Below are 23,108 nucleotides of genomic sequence, written 5' to 3' on the forward strand. Positions count from 1 at the left end.
CTACATTATGATCATCTACATCTACATTTACACATGCATGCAATAGCTGTGTGCTTTAATCAAGATGGCAGATTATAATTAACTGAAATTGCCAAACAGAGAACTTGACACAGCAACCAGCAAGAGAGCTGATGCTTGACAACAGTGAGCAAGATCAGAAGCAACAAGGACAGATTGAGAGTGAATGTTTGGAGCTTTTTCAGTCATGCTGTGCAGCACCACGCAGTTAATTAGCTGGGAACAATAAGATGGCCACCAGTAGAGCATTTACATCAAATACACTGACTTTCAAACGTATTTTACCTTCCATCATGTCACATCGGCAAACTTCTATTTTATGTGATAAACACAAAGAAGACTTTCATTTTAGTAAATATTGTATGTGAATAAAATTCTAGAATGTGGCATGTTTGTAGCTTGCCAGAGGTCATGAAGACTCTGTATGTGGTGGAAAACTAATACTGCACACCCTGAACATTGGCTACCATCTTTATGGTGACCAATGGTGGTGGCAGATGGAGATGAATCCAGGACAATCTTGAAAGAAAACCTGATTCAGGCTACAAAAGATGAGAGACTGGAGTGGAGTTTCACCACCAGCAGGAAAACAGCCCCAAATACCCAGACAGAGTCCAGACAGAAGAAGTCTATACAGGTCCAAAGCTGGCAGAGACTTGTCCCAAAGAACATACATCAAGTCTTGTAATTGTCTTTTTTCACCTGTATAAGTCAAGAAGGGTAACGTTGACTTTTAATTAATAAATGCAAAACACCAAGCAAGAAAACCGCCTAAGAGTTCTCTCCTCCTAATTTATTTACATCCATTCATTTCTACACTTCCCTCCAAAGTCCCATGTCTGGAACAGTAACATTTCAAGCTGATTCAGCATTTTATGGGAAAGCAAGCACAAAGTGTTGCTCTAACCTTTAAGAAGAGTCGGCACCACACCAAATTAGTTTGTAAGGATGATGAAGAGCAAAAAGAATCGGCAAGATGCATAGCAGGCGTCCCAGTAATAAAAGGCAATCTTAATGGGCCACTCTGCCATGGAATGCCCCACAGGAATGACCACAGCATTTTATGCTTGGGCTCAATGCTGCCTTTGTGCAGCTGGCTGCGCAGGAAACCTCAGCCCCAGAATCTCCAGAAACACAGACGTCTACAGACAAGGCACCTCTTTCCTTTGGAATTTACCCTGGGAATGGCCAGATCTGGGTGAGCACAGCACATGTCTCCATGCGGGACCCAGAGAGGACATCGGCACGTCAAGGGGGTTTCTGTCCTCTGTTTGTCTATACACTAAAACACATGACGAACATCTTTAAAGTGGAGATATTGCTGTGTAAAGAACCTCCAGGTCGTGTTACCTGTAGTCAATGATCAGAGACAACTTCTCTATCTAACAGATCCAGTAAATTCATCTTCTGATGACTGAAACAACCCATCAAAACCCGTGTCCTGTGGGAAAAAAGGAGAATCCACCAAAGGCGTAGTCTTTCTAGGCAATGAGGGCTTGTGGTTCACCACTTTGTGCACGGTCTGTGAATGAATACAGGATAAGCTCAGCAAAGAATCTGAATGCAAAACTGAAAAGGAGGAGGATCTTTCAGAGCACAAGCTGACTGAATAGATCTCTGTGAATACAAGCCCACTGGGATGGCTTTGACCTTTAAGACCCCACTATATGAAAGAACCATTACACCACTGTAATCAGTATTACCACATGCAGGGCTTCCCCCAGTGTAATACAAGTCTGGTGGGCCACCAGGCTTTACTTGCCCATCATCATTTGGGCAATTCACATTGACTGTTAAACTGTGTTTTAGGTTAGACATTAGCAGGCTGTGATCTTTCCAGGTCGTACTAGTAAGAAGATCTTCTCCACTACTCACACAGCATAAACAAGTCTACAATCATTTAATGCTTCTTTTGACCCTAAGTACTTGACCCAACCTGAAACTAAATAATTGTATGCTCCAAACTTTTGAAAACTTTCTTCTGGCTCGTCATATAATATGAGGTCTGCAGCTCCAGATAGCAAGTTATGTGGATCGCCTTATAATCCTCAAGATTATAAGATTATAATTCGGATCATATCCTAAATATATTGCGTATATTTTCGAGATGCCTCGTCTGTTCCAGCCCGTTTAGGGCATTAGCTACTCATTGCGATCCATTTTGCTTTGTTTTGAACTGGAGAAATCCACTTCCGGACTCCCATCTGAATTTCGAGTGTCTAAACAGTCACAACCTTCCAAAATGTTGCCTCACTTTGGGATTTTAGTTCACTTCCAGAGAGTAACCTCTGTCTAAGAATCTGGTGTTAAAAAGTTCAGTGGGTGAGGAACAGCTGCTAATAATCACAGTTGAAGCATTAGTCTGAATAATAGATTTCAAATAGTTTCCCTGATTGATTTAGCACCATTTGCTTCTCTAAAGTGACTGGTGGCATCTTAGCTCCATTGTGTTGTTGTATCACCCCTTCCCCAACCTTTACGTCCCCCCACTCATTTCCTACAGTCCAGCAAACCACCTTAACATCTGACTTTCACAAATGAAAATGAAACGATCAACACAACCTTGCAGCTCCTGAAGCAGCTTAATTTAACTCTTCCACTCACAACTTTCCCATTTTGCCCTTGTTATTCTCTAATGAATAATAACACAGGGGATTCCGATGTGCATGTTTGTACAATTAAGTTCATATTTCATCATTTCATCTATGAACATTTTATGATTTTATGGCATCCTGACATGTCATAAAATATATCATTATGTCTGTTATGGTCAGTCAACTTTATAAAATAAGAGAGGAGACGACTCCTGGTCAAACAAAAACTCCTTATGAAGGAGCTACTGTGGTTAGCTACTATTCACTAAGGTTTGTTGGTTCAAAACATCACATGGCAGATTGTAATGCTATGGACCTAAAAAATGTCTAGCATAAATCTTCAAAACAGCATAAGACTGCAGTGATGTAGCAAAATGACCAGAAACAGGAGTATTCTTTGGGAAAGTCCTATAAATGACATAAAATTCTCTATCATCACCACAATTAGTGAACTAAGAAAAAACTTTGCCAATTAACTCTGTTTGGCAGTGTGTAAGTGGAAATCACACTGAAAGAAGCATCATGGATGGTTCAGGGTTGGCAGGAAATACAGCTGGCCTCAACATTAAACAACAAAAGGTCCACTGCTTCTCCAGACTTAAACCCAGTCCCAGACTAAAATTGCTCTTAGAATAGAGTGGATGCCGACACTGCTGTACTATATTTAAGAACAAATATACTGGTGTCTAGTAATGTCTCACAAAAAGGCATTACTAGACAATAACTTTGACGCGAAAGTAAAATAAGCCACAAATAATTTTAAGGCTTCATATAAGGATCCTGACTACATAAACTTGCCAACCTTCGATTTGTTAATAAAAACATTGTTTTATAGGTAATTAATTCAAATAGTAACTTTGTTGACTATAGTTTTGTTTTACTTTATGTCTTGTTCACTATTTGCTTAGATTCATCATCATCTTTTTAATCGATTCAGACAGTAAAGCAACACGCAACAAACAGTGTCCACAAAACCAAAAACTATACAGATTCACGCCTTTTAATCAGTTTTACACGTTAGAAACGTCTGCGCATGGTGGCCTCTGTAACAGACTACCTTTCCGGACTCAACCCTAGTCAACAGGTGGCAGTACAGAGAATAAACAGAACCACATTTAAACGCAACTGTAAAAGCCTGGGTGCCACAGCAGCTTCGCAGGGCCGTGAGAGCGCTAAAGTCCCACCATGAGAAGCAGAGGAAAGAGACTTCCAGCCTGCTGCTGCTGCTGATCCCGAAGCCCTACGCGCTGCGCGGGGCTGGATCACATTACAGAAAGCCAGCGACAGGCTGCGAGCCCCCGCCCTCCTCAGAGCATCGCGTGAGAGCAGCAGCCGACTCTCAAACTTGATTGTGATTAATGCGCGAGGGCAAGATGTCCATGCCAGATCCAAGCAGACACATTTTTTAAGGTGGTCTTACTAGCACATAACTTCACATACGCACAAATTCAGTCGTGTCAGTTTCTATTATCCTGGCAATTTCATCGTTTTTTTCCCCCCGCCAGCACTCATAAACTCCATATGATAGCTGACAGTAATTTTCAATTTTCATAAGTTAATTTGGATTTTATGAGCCTGAAATAATTTATTGAGCACACTAAAGGTAATTGTAGATGCCTTTCAAGCATATTAAATCAGGAGTTAATTACTAGTCGTCTTTTTTTTAAAACTCAGGTAAAATGTCTCGGTCAGTTAGCGCACGTAATGTAGCAGCAGACCGGGACATGTGAGACAGAAGAGAGAGCGCTTACTGCTTGAGGACGGGCTTCTTCCTCTTCTTGTTGGCGTACGTCCCCGGATTATTAAACATGGTGCCACTCGGTTCAACTCAACTTTCCTCCAGCTTTCCGTTCGTTTAGCCCGTTCGCTCTCCCGCTAAAACTCAAGAGAAGTTCTCTCCGCAAACTACCGGGATCCGCGGCGGGCCGGTGCCTCTCTGACAGCTCGCGGGACGGCCACTGCTGTTGACCTTGCTCGCTCGACGCTGCGGTTCGTGTTAGACTCCTGGATGTTTGGTGAAGAGAAGGAAATGGAAGTAAAGAAAAGTTTGGCTCTGAATTCAGATTATGTCCAGCCCCTTCTCTTTGGATAAACAACGCCGCCTTATTATTACAACTCAGAGTCACTTGAGTTCTTTCTCTCTTTCTCACACACACTTACACACACGCAGGCACACACGGGGCGTTTTCAGGAAATGTGTAACTGTGTTTTAAGGTGGACTGGATTCTTTGTGCTGGGTCTGTACACGTTTTTGTAAACTTCACGGTGGGCCGTGATTTTTGACCTATTATCTTTTTTTTTTTTCTTTTTGACTTCACTCCACATTACTAAACCAAACATTTTCTTATGAAATACAGCGGAACAAATCTATTACGACCATAATTACTCTAATTGAGATGAATTGAATATAGAAAAACATAAAAGTCAAATGAAAAAGCAACAAAAGTCCGGTAACAGAAAACTACAATTTTATGGTGGGGGAGGAGTTATGCATAACTGAGAAGTGGAAGGAGAATGAGCATGGCTTTCAATGGCTTTTACAGATAAAAATCAGAGATGTGATATGGACTTGTAGTCGCACTCTAAGAAATGACATGTTGAATTTACTTAACCAAGTTATGTTAAATGGTTCCACTAAAAATAGTTAATCAAATCTAAAGAGTATTATATACTTTGAACATAGTAATTTAAGTAAAGACAAAATATTCAGTTCAGTAAATTCAACACTTTGGACTTAAGTTTGTTTTACTTAATGTTGTGACTTACATTTACAAGATGACAATAGAATTTACTTATGACAGTTAAGTTAAGTTTATTCAACATTAGTGACTTGTAATAAGGTTCTTGGCTTTCATTGCCTGAATTTAACTTGAATATTCTCATATCCTCATGTTCAAGTTAAATAACATAGTTTAGTGGAACCAGCTGATATAATTGAGTTAAGTAACTGAAACTGAAAGTGTTTATGTTTCATTGGATTAATAAAACAAATCTCACCCACTAAAATTAATTTCAAAATATCAAAATTAAGAACAGTAATGTCGAACCCAGCAGTTTTCTTAAAACACAAAAACAAAACAGGTCACGCAGTGATCGCTAGTTTGCTGTTTTCCAGTAAAACAAACACAATTACATGCAACATGGCTTCAGGCAGAGCGGGCGGTCATGAAAATGTGCATTCATCTCACTAATGCAGTTTCATGTTGTAATGTGTAAACTAGCCAATAAGCACGCTACTGCTCTGAACGTAGCCTCATTCTTCATGAACTGACTGTAGAGAGGAAGTTTTGGAGTCTACTTTTTTGTCTTAACCCTTTACACTCCAAAATCCTCACTACAGCATTTTTTTTTGCATTGACTCCATTTAAATAGATTAAGTTATGAAGAATTTTTTTTTACCAAAAACTTCGCACCATACTTTAATAAATTAAATCCTGAAGATGCTGGTTTAATGTTTACTCTTTTATGTTCAAATTATTATTTAAAATGAATATTTTTGCTGAACATCTGTGGGTTTCATTTTATTTACATAAGAAGATGTGTTAAAACAGCAAAAGGTAAGCGAGGTAATAGAACATAATCCTGCCCCTTTAAGTATTTATGAATATTAATGGGAAACTATTAGTTGAATACAACTAGTGACAACATCCTTATGTCATGTTTTTAGATACATCTGTGACCCACATGCAGAACACTCAGGAGGTGATTGAAAGAAAAAATGAATAAAGTTTATTGAACCAACAAATTTGGAATGTGCGTCTTTGCCAGGGAAACTGGAAGCAGGGGGAATAACTGGAACTCTGTAAGCAGATTAGGTAGCAGACGAGCAGCGGGGACATGAGTGTTAAAGGTAGATTGAACTTGAATTTTACAGCAGATGATGGTGATGATGAGTCTACCAGGGACGGAGAGGGAGATCCAGGGCCTGGTTCTAGTGTAAGGTGACAGCAAGGTATGGAGAGGGGAGCTTTGAGTGTAACTTTGCCAGTCATGAAAATTAAACCAGAAGTCTTCATAGACAGACAGGCGCCAGGAGGAACCAAGGTGGCACAGCGAATGGAATCCAGGAAGCCACAGGTAAAAGGAGATCATAACTTGGAACATCAAAAATCTCAGGAAAACGTTAAAAATAAGAAAAAAATGAGGAGGCACAGGCTACCATAGGTGCCAGTGGACTGGCAACTGGCTCCTCTCTGGCTGGTGAAGCAGATGACACGCAGGTGTGTAATTGCTCAGCAGGTCCGCCCTCCGGTGAGCAGCAACTCTCTGGCTCCCTCTGGTGGAACACTGTAGAAATTGGAAAAACCCAAATCACAGCAGCTTCCCAGCAGCTTCCCAGCAGCTTCCCAGCAGCTTCCCAGCAGCTTCCCAGCAGCTTCCCAGCAGCTTCCCAGCAGCTTCCCAGCAGCTTCCCAGCAGCTTCCCAACACCTAAACAACAGGATGTCATTTTAAAAAATGACGTTTTAAATTAACAGCAAGTGTATAGGTTGGGTAGTGCACTAGAAATGTTACCATATATGGATAAACACGTATGATTCCATTCTAAATCGTATGCATTGAAATATTGTTCTTCATTTGTTTTTATTTGTATTTAATCAAATATCAAAATGTCATCTAAGGACTATTTCTTCCTATACGCACACTCATCACAGGATGTCACCTACACTACAGGTGTTTATTTTTTTCAGGATTATTTATGTTTTAACAGGATCACGTAGAGTTTTATTTTTTTCACTTAGTGCATTTTTCTTTTCCAGATGTTTTAGTTTTATAAACTGTGATCTGTTGAAACAGCTGATCAGAATTCACTTCAATTCAGCTGGACGTCCTCACTGATTTCACAAGCAGACTGCAGAGTCTGACTGTTTTACATCTATACTCTTTTTTTGCAGATTACTTTAAATTTCCTTTACATAAGTTCTGTTTATTTAACGTGATGAACATTAGCAACAAGATCCCCCTCCTGGATTAACAAAGTGCTCTGATTCTGAAAGAACTGCAGCAGTAAAGCTGGAAGTAACACAAATGTAGCAGTGTTATTAGAACAGAATATCCCCCGCTCTGGAAATGGTCCTGGGAAAACCTGAGAAGTGAGAAGTAAAAGACAATTAAAAGTCAGAAATTCCTCAAGACTGGTATTGGAAGACAAATGCATGTTACTGCACTATTTATCAGATGTAATTCAGATTTATTCGCAAAAGAAACTCCTGTTGTTTTCTAATCCTACTGAGTGGAAGCAGATGTAAAGTGTGGCCTATTAGACCGAGTACTGAACCCAGTGGGACTCTATAAGGGAAGTAGCAAGGTATTGTGAGTTGCGTTAGTGATATCTTGATGGCAAAAAAAATAAAAAATAAAAGCAAACTGACCACACTGACCACATCTCTGATATTGTTCTGCTGGAGCTTGATCTTCCTGTACAATGTCTTTGCTGACAGTAATACAGTAATCATGGACTCAGGGATGTGGTTATTTGAGCTTTTGAGATGTTAATCAGCTGCTCTGGATTATAAAAAAGCTACTTTATTGTTATGGTTACACATAACAAATGTCCAAAAAAAAAAAAAAGAATCAGTAGAAATTGTTCCTGCTGTGCAGCATCCAGAACCAGAGGAATATTCGTCCAAAGAAGAAAGAAACCTTAGTTTCTTTATTCTGATTTTCAGCCAGAAAATCAGGACTTAAAGATTTTCAAAAGAATAAATAAGAAAGAAAAAGTGAACAGAACTACTAAAACCAGAGGAGCACGATTCGAGAGTGAGAAGAAAAATGACTTTTAACACTGAAAGAGTTGTTGGAATTGCATAGCATTTGATTAAAAGCTGTCACTACACAGCAGATGAATGTGCATTACCTCTCATACCTACAGTAACATTGCCATCTCATTTTGAACGACAAAACATGTCTACATTTAAAGAGCTGAATCAATAGAGTAGAAATCATCAGTACTGTCTTCCTCCAGGCTGATGTTAGCGCTGCAAGAGGCCTCCCAACCCCACACTGAGATCAACAACATCATATAAACTGCGTTTGTGTACTACAGCATTTGGCTTGTGGTTTCACAGGCAGATACTGTTTACATGGGTTTAATCTTGTGTGTGCGTGTGTGTGTAGGTGTGTGTGTAGGCGTGTGTGTGTGTGTTGGTTTATTTAGCTGCAGTAATGTGGTGGGCACCAACAGCAACCTTAGTTTCTTTATTCTGATCTATAGTGAGCAGAAGTGGTTTCCATCACTGGTTTTTATTTCTCTGAAATCTGAAAAGTGTTGAAATAACGAAACCTCCGTGGATTAGTGAGCAAACTTTTATGTAAAAAAAAAAAGGTGTTAAATCTCTTAAAGACATTGAGAGCGCTGTAGATGGTAGCGCTAAGCTGCTCCTGCATTGTGTCTAAAGTACAAATGAATAAAATCTGGTATCCTGAAACTCTTAGGATGAGTTTCTTACTAATGTGGGAGTGCTGTGCTTATATTTATGCAGACGTTAAATTCATCATACTTTTATACTAGTTTTGCACTGGCTTTCTTTTATAAAAGCTGCTGTTGATTGCAAAATCTTTTGTAACCCATGTGGATTTCTGGAAATCTTCACGAAAAAGTACATTTTTCGTTGGCCTGCTGGTAATTTCAACTTGAGTGGAAAGTGTAAACACCACTGACTGAAACATTGTAGAGTAGCTCTGGCTGTATAATTCTGGTCGTGTCTTTCTGAACCTCCATCACAGTTTCAGTTCTTCTGCAGTTCAACACAGGATCACCTTGTATTAAGCTCCGACTGCCTTCTCATTTATTCTGATCAGCATTTGACACTGTTGACCATATCAATGAAACGACTGGAGAGTTTTGTGAGGATCTCTGGCCAATCAATCAATCAATCAATCAATCAATCAATCAATCAATCAATCAATCAATCAATCAATCAATCAATCAATCAATCAATCAATCAATCAGTTTATTGAATATAAACAAAATACAAAATACAAAGTCATAAAAAATATAAAGTCAACAATTGAGAAAACTAGTAACAACCATTACATTTTGATGAGTGCCATCACCAAAACCCTCAGTAAACATTAAATATTTTGGTCAATGTTCCATTTATTATGGTTCAAAAGCAATTCTGAACAGGTGAGTTTTTGGTCTTGATGTAAAAGGAACTCAGTGATCCAGCTGTTTTGCAGTTTTCTGGAAGTTTTTTCCAGATTCGTTGTTCATAGCAGCTGAACGGTTCTGGTTCTGGGGATGCAGAGCAGACCATAGTCAGAAGACCTGAGGGGTCTGGAAGGTTGATGCAACACCAGCAGATCTTCAATGTATTGTGGTGCTAAGCCGTTCAGTGATTTATAAGCTAGCAACAGTATTTTAAAGTTTTTTCTTCGAATGGGAAGGACTGTTTTTATTGTAAAGTGTGTTTGAGTGTTGTAATAAAGCAGATAGCAGTTCATAACAGATTGTGCTGCCTTAAATTTATTGGGTAGATTCAGTTTTTGCAGTATGTATGAGGCTCTTTGGCTGTTTGATGTTAAAGCTGCAGTGCATAACTTAAAAAAAAGGTTTTTGCAAATTCGTTAAAACTGTCGCTGTGTTATAACAGGATAAGAAGAGACAAAAATCGAGGTAATTTACCACCTCCCTGCGCTCCTGCTACCATCTACTTCAATGCATTGCTCCTGGTCAAAAACAACCAATCAGAGCCAGAAGTAAGCACTGCTAAATGTGCTAACAGCAGAGAAACAACGTAACACAGGAAAACTGTTTATCTGCTGTCATCGGTGGCTATGCTAACTAACCTGAGCATTCACGGCAGGCTCTGCTGTCAGGAAGGAGACTGTGAACAGCACAAAGAAAAAAAATAAAACAAAACCAAATGGTCCTCTTCAGGTGCTAACATAACTTTTAGACGTTGAGATGTCTTAATCACAGCAACTGTAGCATCACATCTCTCCCTTTTGTCATTGGCTAATGCAGTTTATCAATTCAGGGAGGTGGGAGGCTGTGAGAGGAATGAATGACGTCTTCAAATTGAATAATTTCCTTCCAGATCATCATCTTAGACACTCGACAAAGGCTTTTATCCGCTGCAGGGGGTATCACTGCTGCAACGATCAGACGCTGGACAACTTCATCCAAATTGAACAGACACACTAATGGGATAATCTTTTCTTTTATCCCCTCTATTACATAACTGTGTTTTGAGGTGGTGACAGGAGTGAAACGATGTCTGGGATATTCTGCTTTTTAAACAGGCATCAGCTTGACGAGAAGCAGGTCCTCTGCCCTCTGGGAGGAGGAAGAAGAGTTGCGTGTGAAGAACAGGATGGCCGATTTTAACGCAGCAACATCTAGCAAGGTTTTACTGCACCCTCCACCACAGGTCTATTAAAATGAACATTGAGGGTATATAAAGCGATTGTTTAATTGTTTCTGCTAATTTTCCCTCGTGTGGTCAGACAGCTGGAGCTGACTCATTACCAGATGATGGAAGTTACTACTGGGTGTTCAACAGGAAACTTAGGGCCACACCGCCACACAGATACAGCGAACAGTTATATAGTTGTGAGGCTGTCATTTTTACAGGAAGCATAAAGCAGTAGTCGCACACTTTCGTGGTCTGTCTCAAATGCAATTATGCTTATACTTAAATCGTTAGATCCATGATTGCTTAAGCAGATCTGCACCCACCAATGCATCCTCTCGGAGAGCTAGAGAACGGTTAAGTTATTGACTAATTGATCCAGAACGTTCTCACTAAAACCGGGAGGATCGTACACATCACCCAGTTCTGACGTCCTCCCACTGGGTGCGCAGCACTGAAACCACGCAGGTCCCCAAACATTCAACAAGTAGCCTAGCAACAGTTGGCCATTTTCAAAAGTAAATAAGAAGCAATTAACATAAAAAGCAACACACAGTTTTATGTCCCTTTGAAAGTGTTGACTGTAAGAATGTGGTGTGGAATGAACCTGTTTGTTAAATGGCATAGAGGATCATCAAGTAGCTCTTATTTTAAAACGATAATAAGGTGATCATAGAAGCTTCATGTCTAGCATCTTAAATAGATCATGGAGCTCTTGTCATTAGTACATACGTGTGGATCTCATTTTTAATTGTCTCAAGGTTATTCAGCAGACCCATCTTGACCTTGGTTAACCTTCCTGTGCAATTTTGCTATTTATTTATTTACTTCTTGTCACTTAACCATGTTTTTCTGTCTGGATCAGCGTGCTATCTTTCTAATGTCAAATATGTTTACCTTGTTGGGATGAAACAATTCTGGATCTTTTATTCGATTGAATCTGCTTCCGAATAAACATCCTAATTCCTGTTCTTTCTTTGCGTTTTAATTTTGGATTTCCTGGTTCCACCTCACTTAGAGTCAAATAAAATATTTTTCTCATAATAAAAAATGAAAAATATGCACTTATACAGTACAAAATACAAGACTGGAGATTCAGGAACGTTAAGGCAGCAATCCGTTTCATTTAAAAGGAAGAAATACTTCAGATTTTGATCTGTTCCTGGGCCAGACAACAAACTGCAGGACACTAGTGTTTTAATTTGTGTGACAGTAATAGAAGGGTGTGTGTTTAAGGCAGGTATGAGGTAAAGCAGAAAACTGTCGGCTACTATTTTGGTTGCCATGCTGTTTTAATGACGAACAGTAAACCTCCTCCCTGTTGGCTCAGGCCCCGATACAGAGGAAAGAAATAAAACCTGCAATAAAACCAGCGGAAATTTGGCAGAGTTAAATTCACCAAACCCTTTCGCTGGCCTCATATGGCTGCTATGAAAATTCCCTTACAAGAAAAAAAAAGTCAGGCATACAAATAAATCATTCTCTCAGTCAGGTCATAATTTTAAACACAAATCCTAGCTGCAGGCATGATCAACGATCAGCGTCGTTAGAAACACTCTATAAAGTGAGTGTCTCACTCCTAAAAATTCGGCTGGAAGACAGGAAAGAGCGAAGGAGAACATCCAGAAGATCCACTTATGGAAGTGTTTTAAATGTGAACACAAGATCAAGTATGAAACTCCATTCAACTGATCAGAGGCTGAACGTCAGAGCCCAAAACCACCCACTCTGAGAAGAGTAGTCCATCAACCTGCTTTACCTTATTAGGCAGGCTTGATGGTCTTGTTTCCAGGGGGTGGTAGACACATTGCTGCATGAACACGGCCACATCCTCACATGTGCTTTCACGCTCCTATCTGACGCTCCAATATTGCATTTAAAGGGGCGGTGTTATGTATTTTCCAGGCACATAGTGCGACTCTATAGCACAGTCTGGTAACTATGTTAACTTGAGTTGTTACAAAAGGCTGTTTAAAGCAGAGGGTGGTCAGTGGAGACCTAGAGACAGACCAAAAACCAGGCTAAGTTATTATGGAAAAATGTGCTTGTTCTCCCTGTTTTGAGAGACATTGTCTATCTGTCAAGAATCCTTGGGTGAGAAAACGCTGACTGGGATTTACTGCCGGTATCACTTTGAATCAGCCTTTCTTCCCTCTTTTATGTTGGCAGAAGTGTCAACAGTAAAATGAATGGTTCAGTTAGATTTTACCATCTGTAACTTAGAATAAGCAGAAATCAGGCCTGAAATCCTGGAAAATTCACCTACATCAAAACACTGCATTGATGTGATTCAAAAATGCCTTTATTTAGTATCTTTTCTACTTTAGAAAAGCAGACTTTAAAGTACAAAAGTGCATTTGCCTTCAGTGACTGTGTGGCTCCAACTTGCCCCTTTCTTTTCCCTGTGGATGCTCTCGGCTCAGTGTGACACAAACTTTACTCTCTAACTTCTTACAGTAAATCTGACGTCAACCTTTTCACAATGAGTGAAACTCCTGTTGCTGCAACGCGTTTTGTGGGAATGATGGTGTGAGAAAGGAGCTGCTGTGTTTGGAATAAAACATTTCATGACTAGAAGAAGTGAAATGTAAAGGTTATCTCAGTGGGGTCCGAGATTACCGTCATTTGACGATGCTGCATAAAGCAGCACGGAGTGCTTGTTAGAGCACAATAAACAGACATGACGGTCACGAGCAAAATGCCGTTAATGCATCACGTTCCAGTGTATTGATACTCAAAACTGAAGTTCTGCAGCAGGCTGTAGCTAGCTGTGTTTATATTGGTGGTTACCGTGGCTACAGAGGAAACAACCCGTGAGTCATACGAGGACACTGACAGCCATGAGGCGTTATGTAAAGTTTGGAGAGTTCAGGTGTAACGAATTTGTATGTGTTCTGCTCAAAATTTGGACAGATATTACCTAAGCAAATCATGATGAGCCTTGTGACAGCAATTTGAAGCAGAACATCTGCTCTGATCTGCAACATCGCTACCAGACTGCCTCCGGGTTCAGTTTGACGTTAAAAAGAGCTTTTTGTCCTCTTTGTTTTCAGTTTCCACGACTGTCATTACAGCCGTGAAAAAGTTTCAATATAAAGAGAAAATGTAGCAACCCTGCTAATTAAATGCATTTGGTTAACCGATCATCACTGTCACTGTGACCATTTCTATGAAAGCATAAGTTTTAGTAGGGTGCTCCCGTCAGTTTGCTGTTAAAACCAGTTTTGGTTCTAATTGCAACAACGGATTTGCAGGATCGAGAGAGCACTTAGTTCCTGGAAACCGATTCGGAAAATTCACCCCAAAGTTACACCGTGACCTGAGTAACTGCAAAAATCTAAGGACTCCATCTTACAATTTACGGGCCTCAGTTAGTATATAGAACAATACAGCTCATGATGGGACAACGTAGAAAAAGACCGAATGTAAACGGGTGTCATTTTTTTGCAAGTGTTGTTCGGTAAAAAGCTCCTCTCCTAAATAAAGTGGCAATTTTCAAGATTGAGCCTTCGACTTTGCAAGGGTTCCACAGAAGAAACCACAACGCTGAAAGAATTGTCTCTGGAGAGATGAGAGCAAAGTACACATGACTGTCCCTAAATCGTGCATCATGTTTGGTTAAAATTAGACACAACACAGAGACCCGCATCAACTGTCAAACAGGGTGATGGAGCGGTGAGGATTTTGTCTTATTTAGTATTGATAAGAGTTGCAGTTAAGTTGACCTTGAAATATTTTAAAGTTAAATTTTGAAGCAGACAATGAGCCAAACAACTATTCCAGTATATATGCAGCAGAATTACTGGAAACCAATAGTGAATGTTTTGTAATGGCTCCATCTACAGGACTAAAATATTTTTGGTTGGACCATAAAACAGCTGTTCACAGAGAAATAACTTTAAACCTGATGAGGTGAAGCAACATTGAAAAGAACAGTATGCCAAATTGCTTTGTCATTTACATTTCTGAAAGTATGAAATACTACCTGCTGTAACCGCAGTTCATTTACTGTCTCCTGCTGACTAACCAGCTCTATCTCTAACCCAACTCTAAATCCCACTGACCAAGGGCGTAGGTTCGGTCTAAGTTTTGGTGGGGACCTTGCCCCCCCCCCCCCCCCCCGCAGCACAGTGAAATGCCCAAGAGCACCGAACATTTTTGAGAAGGTGGGGGAAACCACATTGGCTTAATAACCCCCTCTCTCTTTTCCATTCTGGCAGTATTTGTACTTTGATTTCCACTTTTATGGAACTGGATGTCTCCGTTTGTCCTTTGCTTTGAACATGCCTTGACATTGACTAGTTATCGGAGGGCAATAACTAAAAAAATAAATATATACATAAAATTCTATATTATTAATATTTTTAAATACTTAGAAACGTGGCATACACTAACCCAAAACCACTTGTTTCCATTTTGAAAATAAGGTCAAACAATATATCAAAACTATTAAAAATTCCACCAATATTATAGTCAACTTGCAGCCTCTTCAATGTATTTATGTAATGTTATCTTGAAGCATTGTCTTGATGTTTGTCACCCCCTGGCGGTGATCATTATATCACACTGTATTTTATTGTACTGCTCTGTATTCTGTGTCTCAATAAAGATTTAAAAAAAAAATCGAGCGCAGGCTCCCTTTAGTATATGACGTGTATTTGAGTCGCCCGGTAGCGGTAGCTTTCGGGTCACTGTTTGGAGGACAGCTAAGATGGCCCTGACGGTGGTCCGGTTCCTCTTCCCAGCGAGAACAACTGCTGTCAGAGCGAGGAGCGTTGTTCAGAAGGTGAGCAGCAGAACTGAGTTGTTCTGGTTCCGTACCGGCCCGGTGAGCAATTCTGTTTCACAAGGACACGCTAACGCTGTTAGCTTCTTAGCAGGTAGTTTCACACGCCGCTGTCACCGAACAGCGGCTTGTTTACCTCTTCTTTTAGCTGAAAGTAGGCAGCAAACAGAATGTTGGAAACCGATGAGCTAGAGGCTGCAGGTTCGCTTGTTTTACATTAGGTCATGCTGGAGCAGCACAGCTTAGCACTGCGTAAACCCTGATTTCTTTTTTCCACTTAGTCTTTATTAGAAAAGCTATGTACGAAACAAATCAGGGAACCTGATAGTATAACTGTTCTCAGAACAGAACTCTTGAAATGAGTAACTATTTAAAGGAAAAATAAAAGAGGAAAAAAACAACAAACAAACAAACAACAACAAAAAACAACAACATATGTGACATATTTTAAATAGCAAGGACTTTGCAATGTTTCAGCAAGCCGCTACCGTTTTCTTATATTAGACATATTTAAGTGACTTAAAATATTTAACAAAGCAGCTCTGAAAGGCATTAAACAGTAGAGTGATATTTGACATTTACATGTATATTTAAAAGCATTTACTCAAAAATGATTACAAGATTGACATCAGAAGCTGCAGAGTTCAAACTGTCGATGAAACGCAGAACATCCCCAAATGTGAAAGAACTGAAGACATTATTACAGACTTTAAGTGAGATTTAACTAGGAATACCAAACCTGAAAACATTTACATGTTGGCAACTGCAGAATAGATGAACAGTTGTTTCTATTTCAGAGAAATAAAAGACACATGGATCAGAATTAAATGTATGTCTTCTATGTAAAAAAAAAACAAAACTCCTCTTCCATTGGTTACATACAAACCAGGTATAGTTTTGAATTGAGTTTCTTTTATTTTAGGTGGAATTTGATATTTCTCATAGGACAAATATTACTTCTTTTTGAAGGCCTTATCTAGGTTGTCCCTAATGGTAATAGTAATATTAAAGTGACAAAATGACCAATTTTATCTTGTAATAATAAATTACTAATTGTCAGTGAGGAAGCACGTGTGGATGGAGGAAAATTGCATAATATGGAGGATGGAGGAAAATTGCATAATATTTTGGATAAGTTTTAAGTGAAGTGTGGGAACTTCTTTACAAACCTTGTTATGACCATTACCTGAAACATAAGAATGTTTCTCTTAAACCTTTCTAAAGACCCGCCATTGTTACGACAAAGCGTATTTATGATGATTTTGTAACAACAAAAAATTGTTACAAAGTCATGAATTTGCTTCATCACAACATTTGGTGGGTTTTTAGGAAGGCTTGGGATAAAATTCTTTTGAAATAATTGTCATTGTGTGACAGAAAAGCACAAAACTTTTAAGAAAATGCCGTGTTTTTACATCTATTAGTTAATTTATTTTGAAATCTATAGAATCTGTCGAATGTGATATCAATGATTATTCACTGGTTAATCAAGTGTCACTATGTAGTAGTAAAGCAGAAATCCCAGGGCGACATCATGATTAAAGGACATGTCAGTACAAAAAAACTCAAATCATGTTCAAAATGTCAAGTCCTTTGCAGTCCAAAAGGGACAGAATATGCAGACAACCAAAGATTTTGTGAATTTTCACAAGTCTGAATGCAGTTGATGAGATACAGAACACGAGATTATAAATGTGCACGACAACATCCGGCGATATCAACATGAATTCCATTAGAGGCTGAGATTTGGGGCAGGTTCTTTTGCAGTGGTGTGGGTTTTACTGGAAACCGTCTGTCAGATCTGATGTAGGGATTGCTAAAGAAAGCATTTCTTTATGAATTTGCACAAACTTGAAGTGAAGACAGGGTTGTAAGATTAACTAAAGATGACCGAACTGTGAGTGAAAGCGAATGAACCTTTAGCCAGAAGCCTGAATCCGAGTTCAAATGTGTGGAAATGGAGTGTGATGGTGTGTGTTGCAGGCGGGTGTCCATACGAGCCCAGGGCGGAGCCTGGAGTATGGCTGGTGGGCATACATTCTGGGTGAGAGGACCACGCCGCGGTTCAAGCAGTACAGCAAAATCATCACAATTGATGGCAACCTCGCCTCAGGGAAAGGAGCGCTGGCCCAGAAACTGGCTGACAAACTAGGTAATAAACCCCACACACTAGCTGCTGCGGGTTCTGACCTCTGGGAGGAGAAAGCTGATTGGTTCTGGTGAATGTGTCCACAGGGATGCTGTACATGCCAGAGGCTGACACCTTCTACTTGGACCGGATGACTGGCGAGAAGGAGCCCCTCCCTCGTGACTTTAATGGCATGTGCAGCCTGGAGAAGTTCTACGCAGACCCTAAAGCTGCAGATGGCAACAGCTACAGGCTGCAGCTGTGGATGTACACCATGAGGCTGCTGCAGTACTCGGACGCCATCGAGCACCTGCTCACCACAGGTACCACCCATACACTCACACTTCTCCTAGACAAAGGTGATGAAGAAAACCACTCACCTCCGTCCTGATATGCTGTTCTTTAAGGCCAAGGAGTGATCCTGGAGCGCTCTCCATTCAGCGACATGGTCTTCCTGGATGCCATGTTCAACCAGGGCTACATCAGGAAGGAGTGTAAGTATCTGGCAACAAAGACAACTAGACATTGGAATACTGAAATAATTCGCAAATTATTTCAGTATTCGAGTAAACTGTCAATTACTGTGACGATTAATCGAATAAAACATTTGATCAAGTTTGATTTTATTTGATTGGTAAATACTGCCATAACAGCAGTATTAATACACATGTACACATGAACAAGCGCTACAGGGCCAGCTGGCTGAAGAGTGGAGATCAGAAAAACTCGTCCCATAAAGTCCTATTTTCAGTATTTACTGATCTTCATATGTGCATTGATGACATCGTGGTTTGGCCATTTGTAGCGGATTGACAATCCTTTGAACATGATAGAGGTCAGGTTGAGGAGTTTGCAAGTTGGTTTCTTGTAGGCGGTTACAGACAGTCTGAGGTGTGACGTGTCTGTTGTGCAGACCAATAGTCTCATCTGCTGTGTGTGTTGCTGGTCTCAGCCGACCCTCAGATGGACGAGCCGGATGTGGCGATGTTGTGCTGGAGTGGTCAGACGCGGCCGATGAGGGTGAGGTCGATGTGCAGCAGCTCCAGTCTGTTGAATCAAACTCTTAAAGGCCTATGGTCCGATAACGGTCATTGAACCGTGCAGCTACTGCTCTGGTGGACATCCCTGCATCCAACATGCCAATGGCTCCTACATAACATGAGACATCTGAGGCTTTATGACTTGTGACAAAATGTGACATTTTGGGGCCTTTTATTGTCTCCAGTCCAAGGATTGTCCAGTTGTTGCTCATTTTGTCTGATCACCCACTGGACATGCACTGGGTAAAGGAAAACAACTCACTGGGTAATTCTCACTGACAGGAAGTTGGATTCAAAATGATACACAAATCAAGAGAAATATTTCTTTTGCACAATAAAATGTCAGCAAAGGCTCATTTACAGTTGTTGACTCCACATGGCAACAATAGTTGACCTGGGGGGGGGGGTTATATATTTTTTCAGTATATTTATCTGTGGGCAGCCTCTGTGTTTTCTGTGAGAAACCCTTCAGTCTGATTAAAACCATCAGTGTGTAACCTGCAGGTGTGAATCACTACAATGAGATCAAAACCATCAGCATCTGTGAGTTCCTCCCTCCTCACCTCGTCTTGTACATTGACCAACCAGCAGAGGAGGTGCAGAAGAAGCTCAAGCAGAGCGGGAAGGTATGGCTGTACTAGCGCTGCTAAAGTCAGTGGACTTTACTAGCTGTTACTAACTAGGCAAGTTAGATGTTACCATCTGCTACCTAGTTAGCCAGTTAACTATCTACTGTAACCGGCATCTGGTCACTGCTGTAACCTGAGACTGGTTATCGTCTCATCCGTCAGACGGTAACCAGCTTGGCGACAGCTGTCTGATGTTACTCTGCAATGTATTTTTGTTTTTTTCAGCCCCACCTGCAGAACGTTTCCCTGCAGTATCTGAAGAGCGTAGAGGATTCCTACAAGAAGTCTTTCCTCCCTAGCATCAGGTATGTGACCAGAGAGCGTTGGACATGTCTCTCTGTCTCTGCTGATCATTAACCCTCTCACCGTGTCATCTTCAGGGAAACCTCTGAACTGCTGGTCTATGATATGACCCAAGTTCAGGACGCTGAGAGGGTAAGACACTATCTCCATTAACCACTTTTTTTTTGCATCAGAAGTCATATGATCACCAGCCAGATGTTACTACTGGCAAAAACCATGAGAAAGACGACAGGAAGTGTTCTTCTGCAATTTGTAGTTGTTTTAGGTTTTTTTTTTTGGTTTTTTTTGGACAATGTGCAGATGACTCCACCAGAGCTGTCACATCACACACATCATAAAAACCTGTTGAATCCATAACTCTTCTGTAAAATCTCCTCATGCGACCGTTTACGTCCATCACTGTCATGATTTTTAATAACTTATCGTGTGAAGAAACCTCGTCATGCATTATTTGAATTTCATTTTTTAATTAATGGAAACATTGCCATTGCAAAATTGTGTTTCTTCGACACTAGCAGAATGTGAATATCATGATCTGATTAAAACATGTTCACCTCCATGCTTGTCCCAGATTGTGGAGGACATAGAGTACCTGAAGTTCGACAAGGGGCCGTGGCCGGAGCAGGACGACGTTAGCTACCACCACATGAGGAAACTGTGAGTTGCTCCGCCTCTTTTCTCTGAGCACGCAAACCAGCTCCTTAGTCTGCAAGTTCCTCTCTTGTGCGTTTCAGAGTGCAGGACAAAGAGAGGGTCGGCTCGCTCACCCACATACCCGTGTTCCTGCCGGAGATCACCATCGGAGCCCACGACTACGACCAGAAGTACTACGCTTACAGAGCGGTGAGTCGGCACATGCGTGGGCTGGAACCGGTTCTGATGTCCTGCATACATCAATCACAGTCCCACCACGGTCGTTGAAGCCAGTCCCTTTATTATTTTCCAAAAGCATAATACTGAGGATGGAAATTTTTTAGTTTTTTTTTTTTTTTTGCTATGTTTTAAAGGACAAAATCCAAATGATGTGTAATAACAGTCATTGGTTATTATCTCATTTGAGACATCATACATCGATTTTTACCATTTCATCTATCAGTTTTTATTAGGTTTTTGACTCACTGACTGAAGCATAAGAAAACTGTTTGACTACACATGTTTGGACTTTAGACATCTTTAAATTCAGGTTTAAACTGATTGTTTAAAATGCCAAACAAACTTCAAAAACTGTTCTTTTGAGGGGTTTTTTTTAGTTTTTTTTTTTTTTTTACAAAAGCGGTAAATAAACCGATGTTCACAATCTGCGCTTTTAGAAGTCAGCATATAGTCTTATGTGACAAGTTGGTAGTTGTAGTTTTTGAAATTGATTCGATCTAAATATACCTCAGTTGCCAAGAAAAAGCATAAAATTGGACCCACACCAGGAATCAGGTGCTAAAAATCCAGCTGTGTGTTGTTTTAACGATGAGTATTGTTCAAGGAGTTCATTTTGCACCGTAATGTCCAGAATATTACAGAAATACCTGCAAAAAAAAAACATGAAGTTTGCATGTGGAACGTCTGGAGATTAGTTTGAGCCCCGATCTCCATCCAGATTGTCGGCAGAATGAACCATGAAATGCTCGAGCATATCCGGGTAGATGAGTGGACCAGCATGTTGTACTTCGTCCACGACTGTTTACCAGTTCCAGAACCCGACCAAAACCCCTCTGTGTCGTCACTGTGAGAAATGATGAGATTTGGTTCAGTATAAAACACACTTGCACCTGGGTGAAGCTGCTTTTAGCGTCACAGTGGAACTTCGTCACAAAGACTTTATCTATTTAGTTCCAGCAGTAAAACAAACATGGAGATGCTTTGAGATGTGAATGAGGAGCGGCGTTGACAGCCCTGATAAGCTGATGTGTTCACAGCCCCTCCGCCAGGTTGAAGGATGAATGAAGACATTAGGCTCTGATTTGTTGTGTGTTTGCCAGCTGAGGTGTTTTAGTTCAGCAGAGCTCTTTGATTCGGTTGGCTGTTTTATCTGATGCAGAGCTTTGTGAAAGCCTGAAAATCCATAATGAGGAACCTTTTCTTTCTCGTGTCTGCTTTGTTCCTTTTTTATTGACTCTTCTTATTTTTCTCCTCTTCCCTGGGCCACCAAGTCAGCCTGATGAAAGTCATTTTCCTGTGCTGAAATATCGAACCCCTCGTAGTTACAAATGTCACATGTGGAATATTCCAGCCGGCTGTTTGTATCATCGGTCTTGTGGGGAAACATTCAGGTCTGACCTTTCCTGTTTATTGACTGGAGCCGTTTTTGTCTCCCCCTGCTGCATGAGTCGGGCCGAGTAATGCAACAGCAGGCCGTGACCTGACATTTCACTCCGAGTCAGGATCTCAGAGGAGGGAATGAGGACGGCGACACACAGCAGCAGAATGGCTCCCTCAGCACATTTCAGCCTGTGGCCCACATTTTCACAACTCTTAGAACGTCCTGTGAAACCCTGAGCGTCTGGCTCGGGATTCCAAACTGGAATTTGGCAAAAAGTGTCTTCTCCTTGTTCTGTTGGCTGAAATGAACTGAAGCTAGAGCGACGATGTAGGGAGACTCAATTTTCATCCTCTCTGAGTCTTTAGGATGCTGCTTTAGCTTCTCGAATCAAAACGCAATGACAAAATACATCTTATGTCAAAACTACTGATTCTGGGTTGTTAGCTGAAATTTTGTCTCATGTTTGAATAACGGTGAGACGTGGCTGTAAATGAATGCTGCTCTGTCTTGTTGTTGCAGCTGCCTGGGAAGAATTACGCTCGTGGCTACAATGCAGATGTTGGAGACAAGTACATCTGGCTCAAGTGAATCTTCTTTTCTTTCACCTTTCATGTTGACTGATCTGCTAATAGAACTCAGTTATGTTGTACAGTCTGAGGAAAAACTATGTATTAAAAGAAATATTCAAATTAAAATGCGTTCAATTATTTATTTATTTATTTTCCTTTATTTATTGATCTTTTTTTGTGTTTTTTTTTTTTCATAGTTTTTTGTGACTCATTCTGAGAAGATCTCAATAGTGCCACCTAGTGGTGACAACAGCAGGTGGTGTGTAGGCCTGTTGATTTGAATTATTATTTTTTTCACTCTAGTTCTGTAGGCTTCAGAAAGCATGAGAACTTTCCTGAAATTGAGCTGGAATAAGAATATAAATCCATGTTGGTATAGACGAAGTCAGCCTAATTAGTGGACGGGTGTGATTAAAGTCATTTCCTCATGT

The 23,108-nt window shown here is 40.4% G+C and overlaps 2 protein-coding genes across 3 annotated transcripts in view; one reads left to right on the forward strand and one right to left on the reverse strand.

Moving 5' to 3' along the window:
- The window catches only part of LOC106916756 (aryl hydrocarbon receptor-like), a 34,599-nt gene extending 29,459 nt beyond the window's left edge, over positions 1 to 5,140 (reverse strand). The window contains exon 1 of one of the 2 annotated variants that reach the window (XM_014985256.2): positions 4,364 to 5,140. In XM_014985256.2, the coding sequence (XP_014840742.2) occupies positions 4,364 to 4,422 (59 nt within the window). In that variant the 5' untranslated portion in view covers positions 4,423 to 5,140. The remainder of the gene's footprint in view (positions 1 to 4,363) is intronic. The other variant, XM_014985255.2, reaches the window with a different exon arrangement.
- Positions 5,141 to 15,593: 10,453 nt separating this feature from the next.
- ndufa10 (NADH:ubiquinone oxidoreductase subunit A10) lies at positions 15,594 to 22,803 on the forward strand. Its single transcript, XM_014985254.2, has 10 exons — positions 15,594 to 15,754; positions 17,738 to 17,906; positions 17,990 to 18,205; positions 18,290 to 18,376; positions 19,427 to 19,548; positions 19,777 to 19,856; positions 19,932 to 19,986; positions 20,426 to 20,511; positions 20,589 to 20,697; positions 22,628 to 22,803. The coding sequence occupies exons 1-10, from the start codon at positions 15,680 to 15,682 to the stop codon at positions 22,694 to 22,696; spliced, it is 1,068 nt and encodes a 355-aa protein (XP_014840740.2). The 5' UTR covers positions 15,594 to 15,679; the 3' UTR covers positions 22,697 to 22,803.
- Positions 22,804 to 23,108: the final 305 nt, after the last annotated feature.

This window comes from Poecilia mexicana, unplaced genomic scaffold (assembly GCF_051168715.1).
Source record: "Poecilia mexicana isolate PSO_F unplaced genomic scaffold, ASM5116871v1 scaffold_2, whole genome shotgun sequence".
Classification (NCBI taxonomy): Eukaryota; Metazoa; Chordata; class Actinopteri; order Cyprinodontiformes; family Poeciliidae; genus Poecilia; species Poecilia mexicana.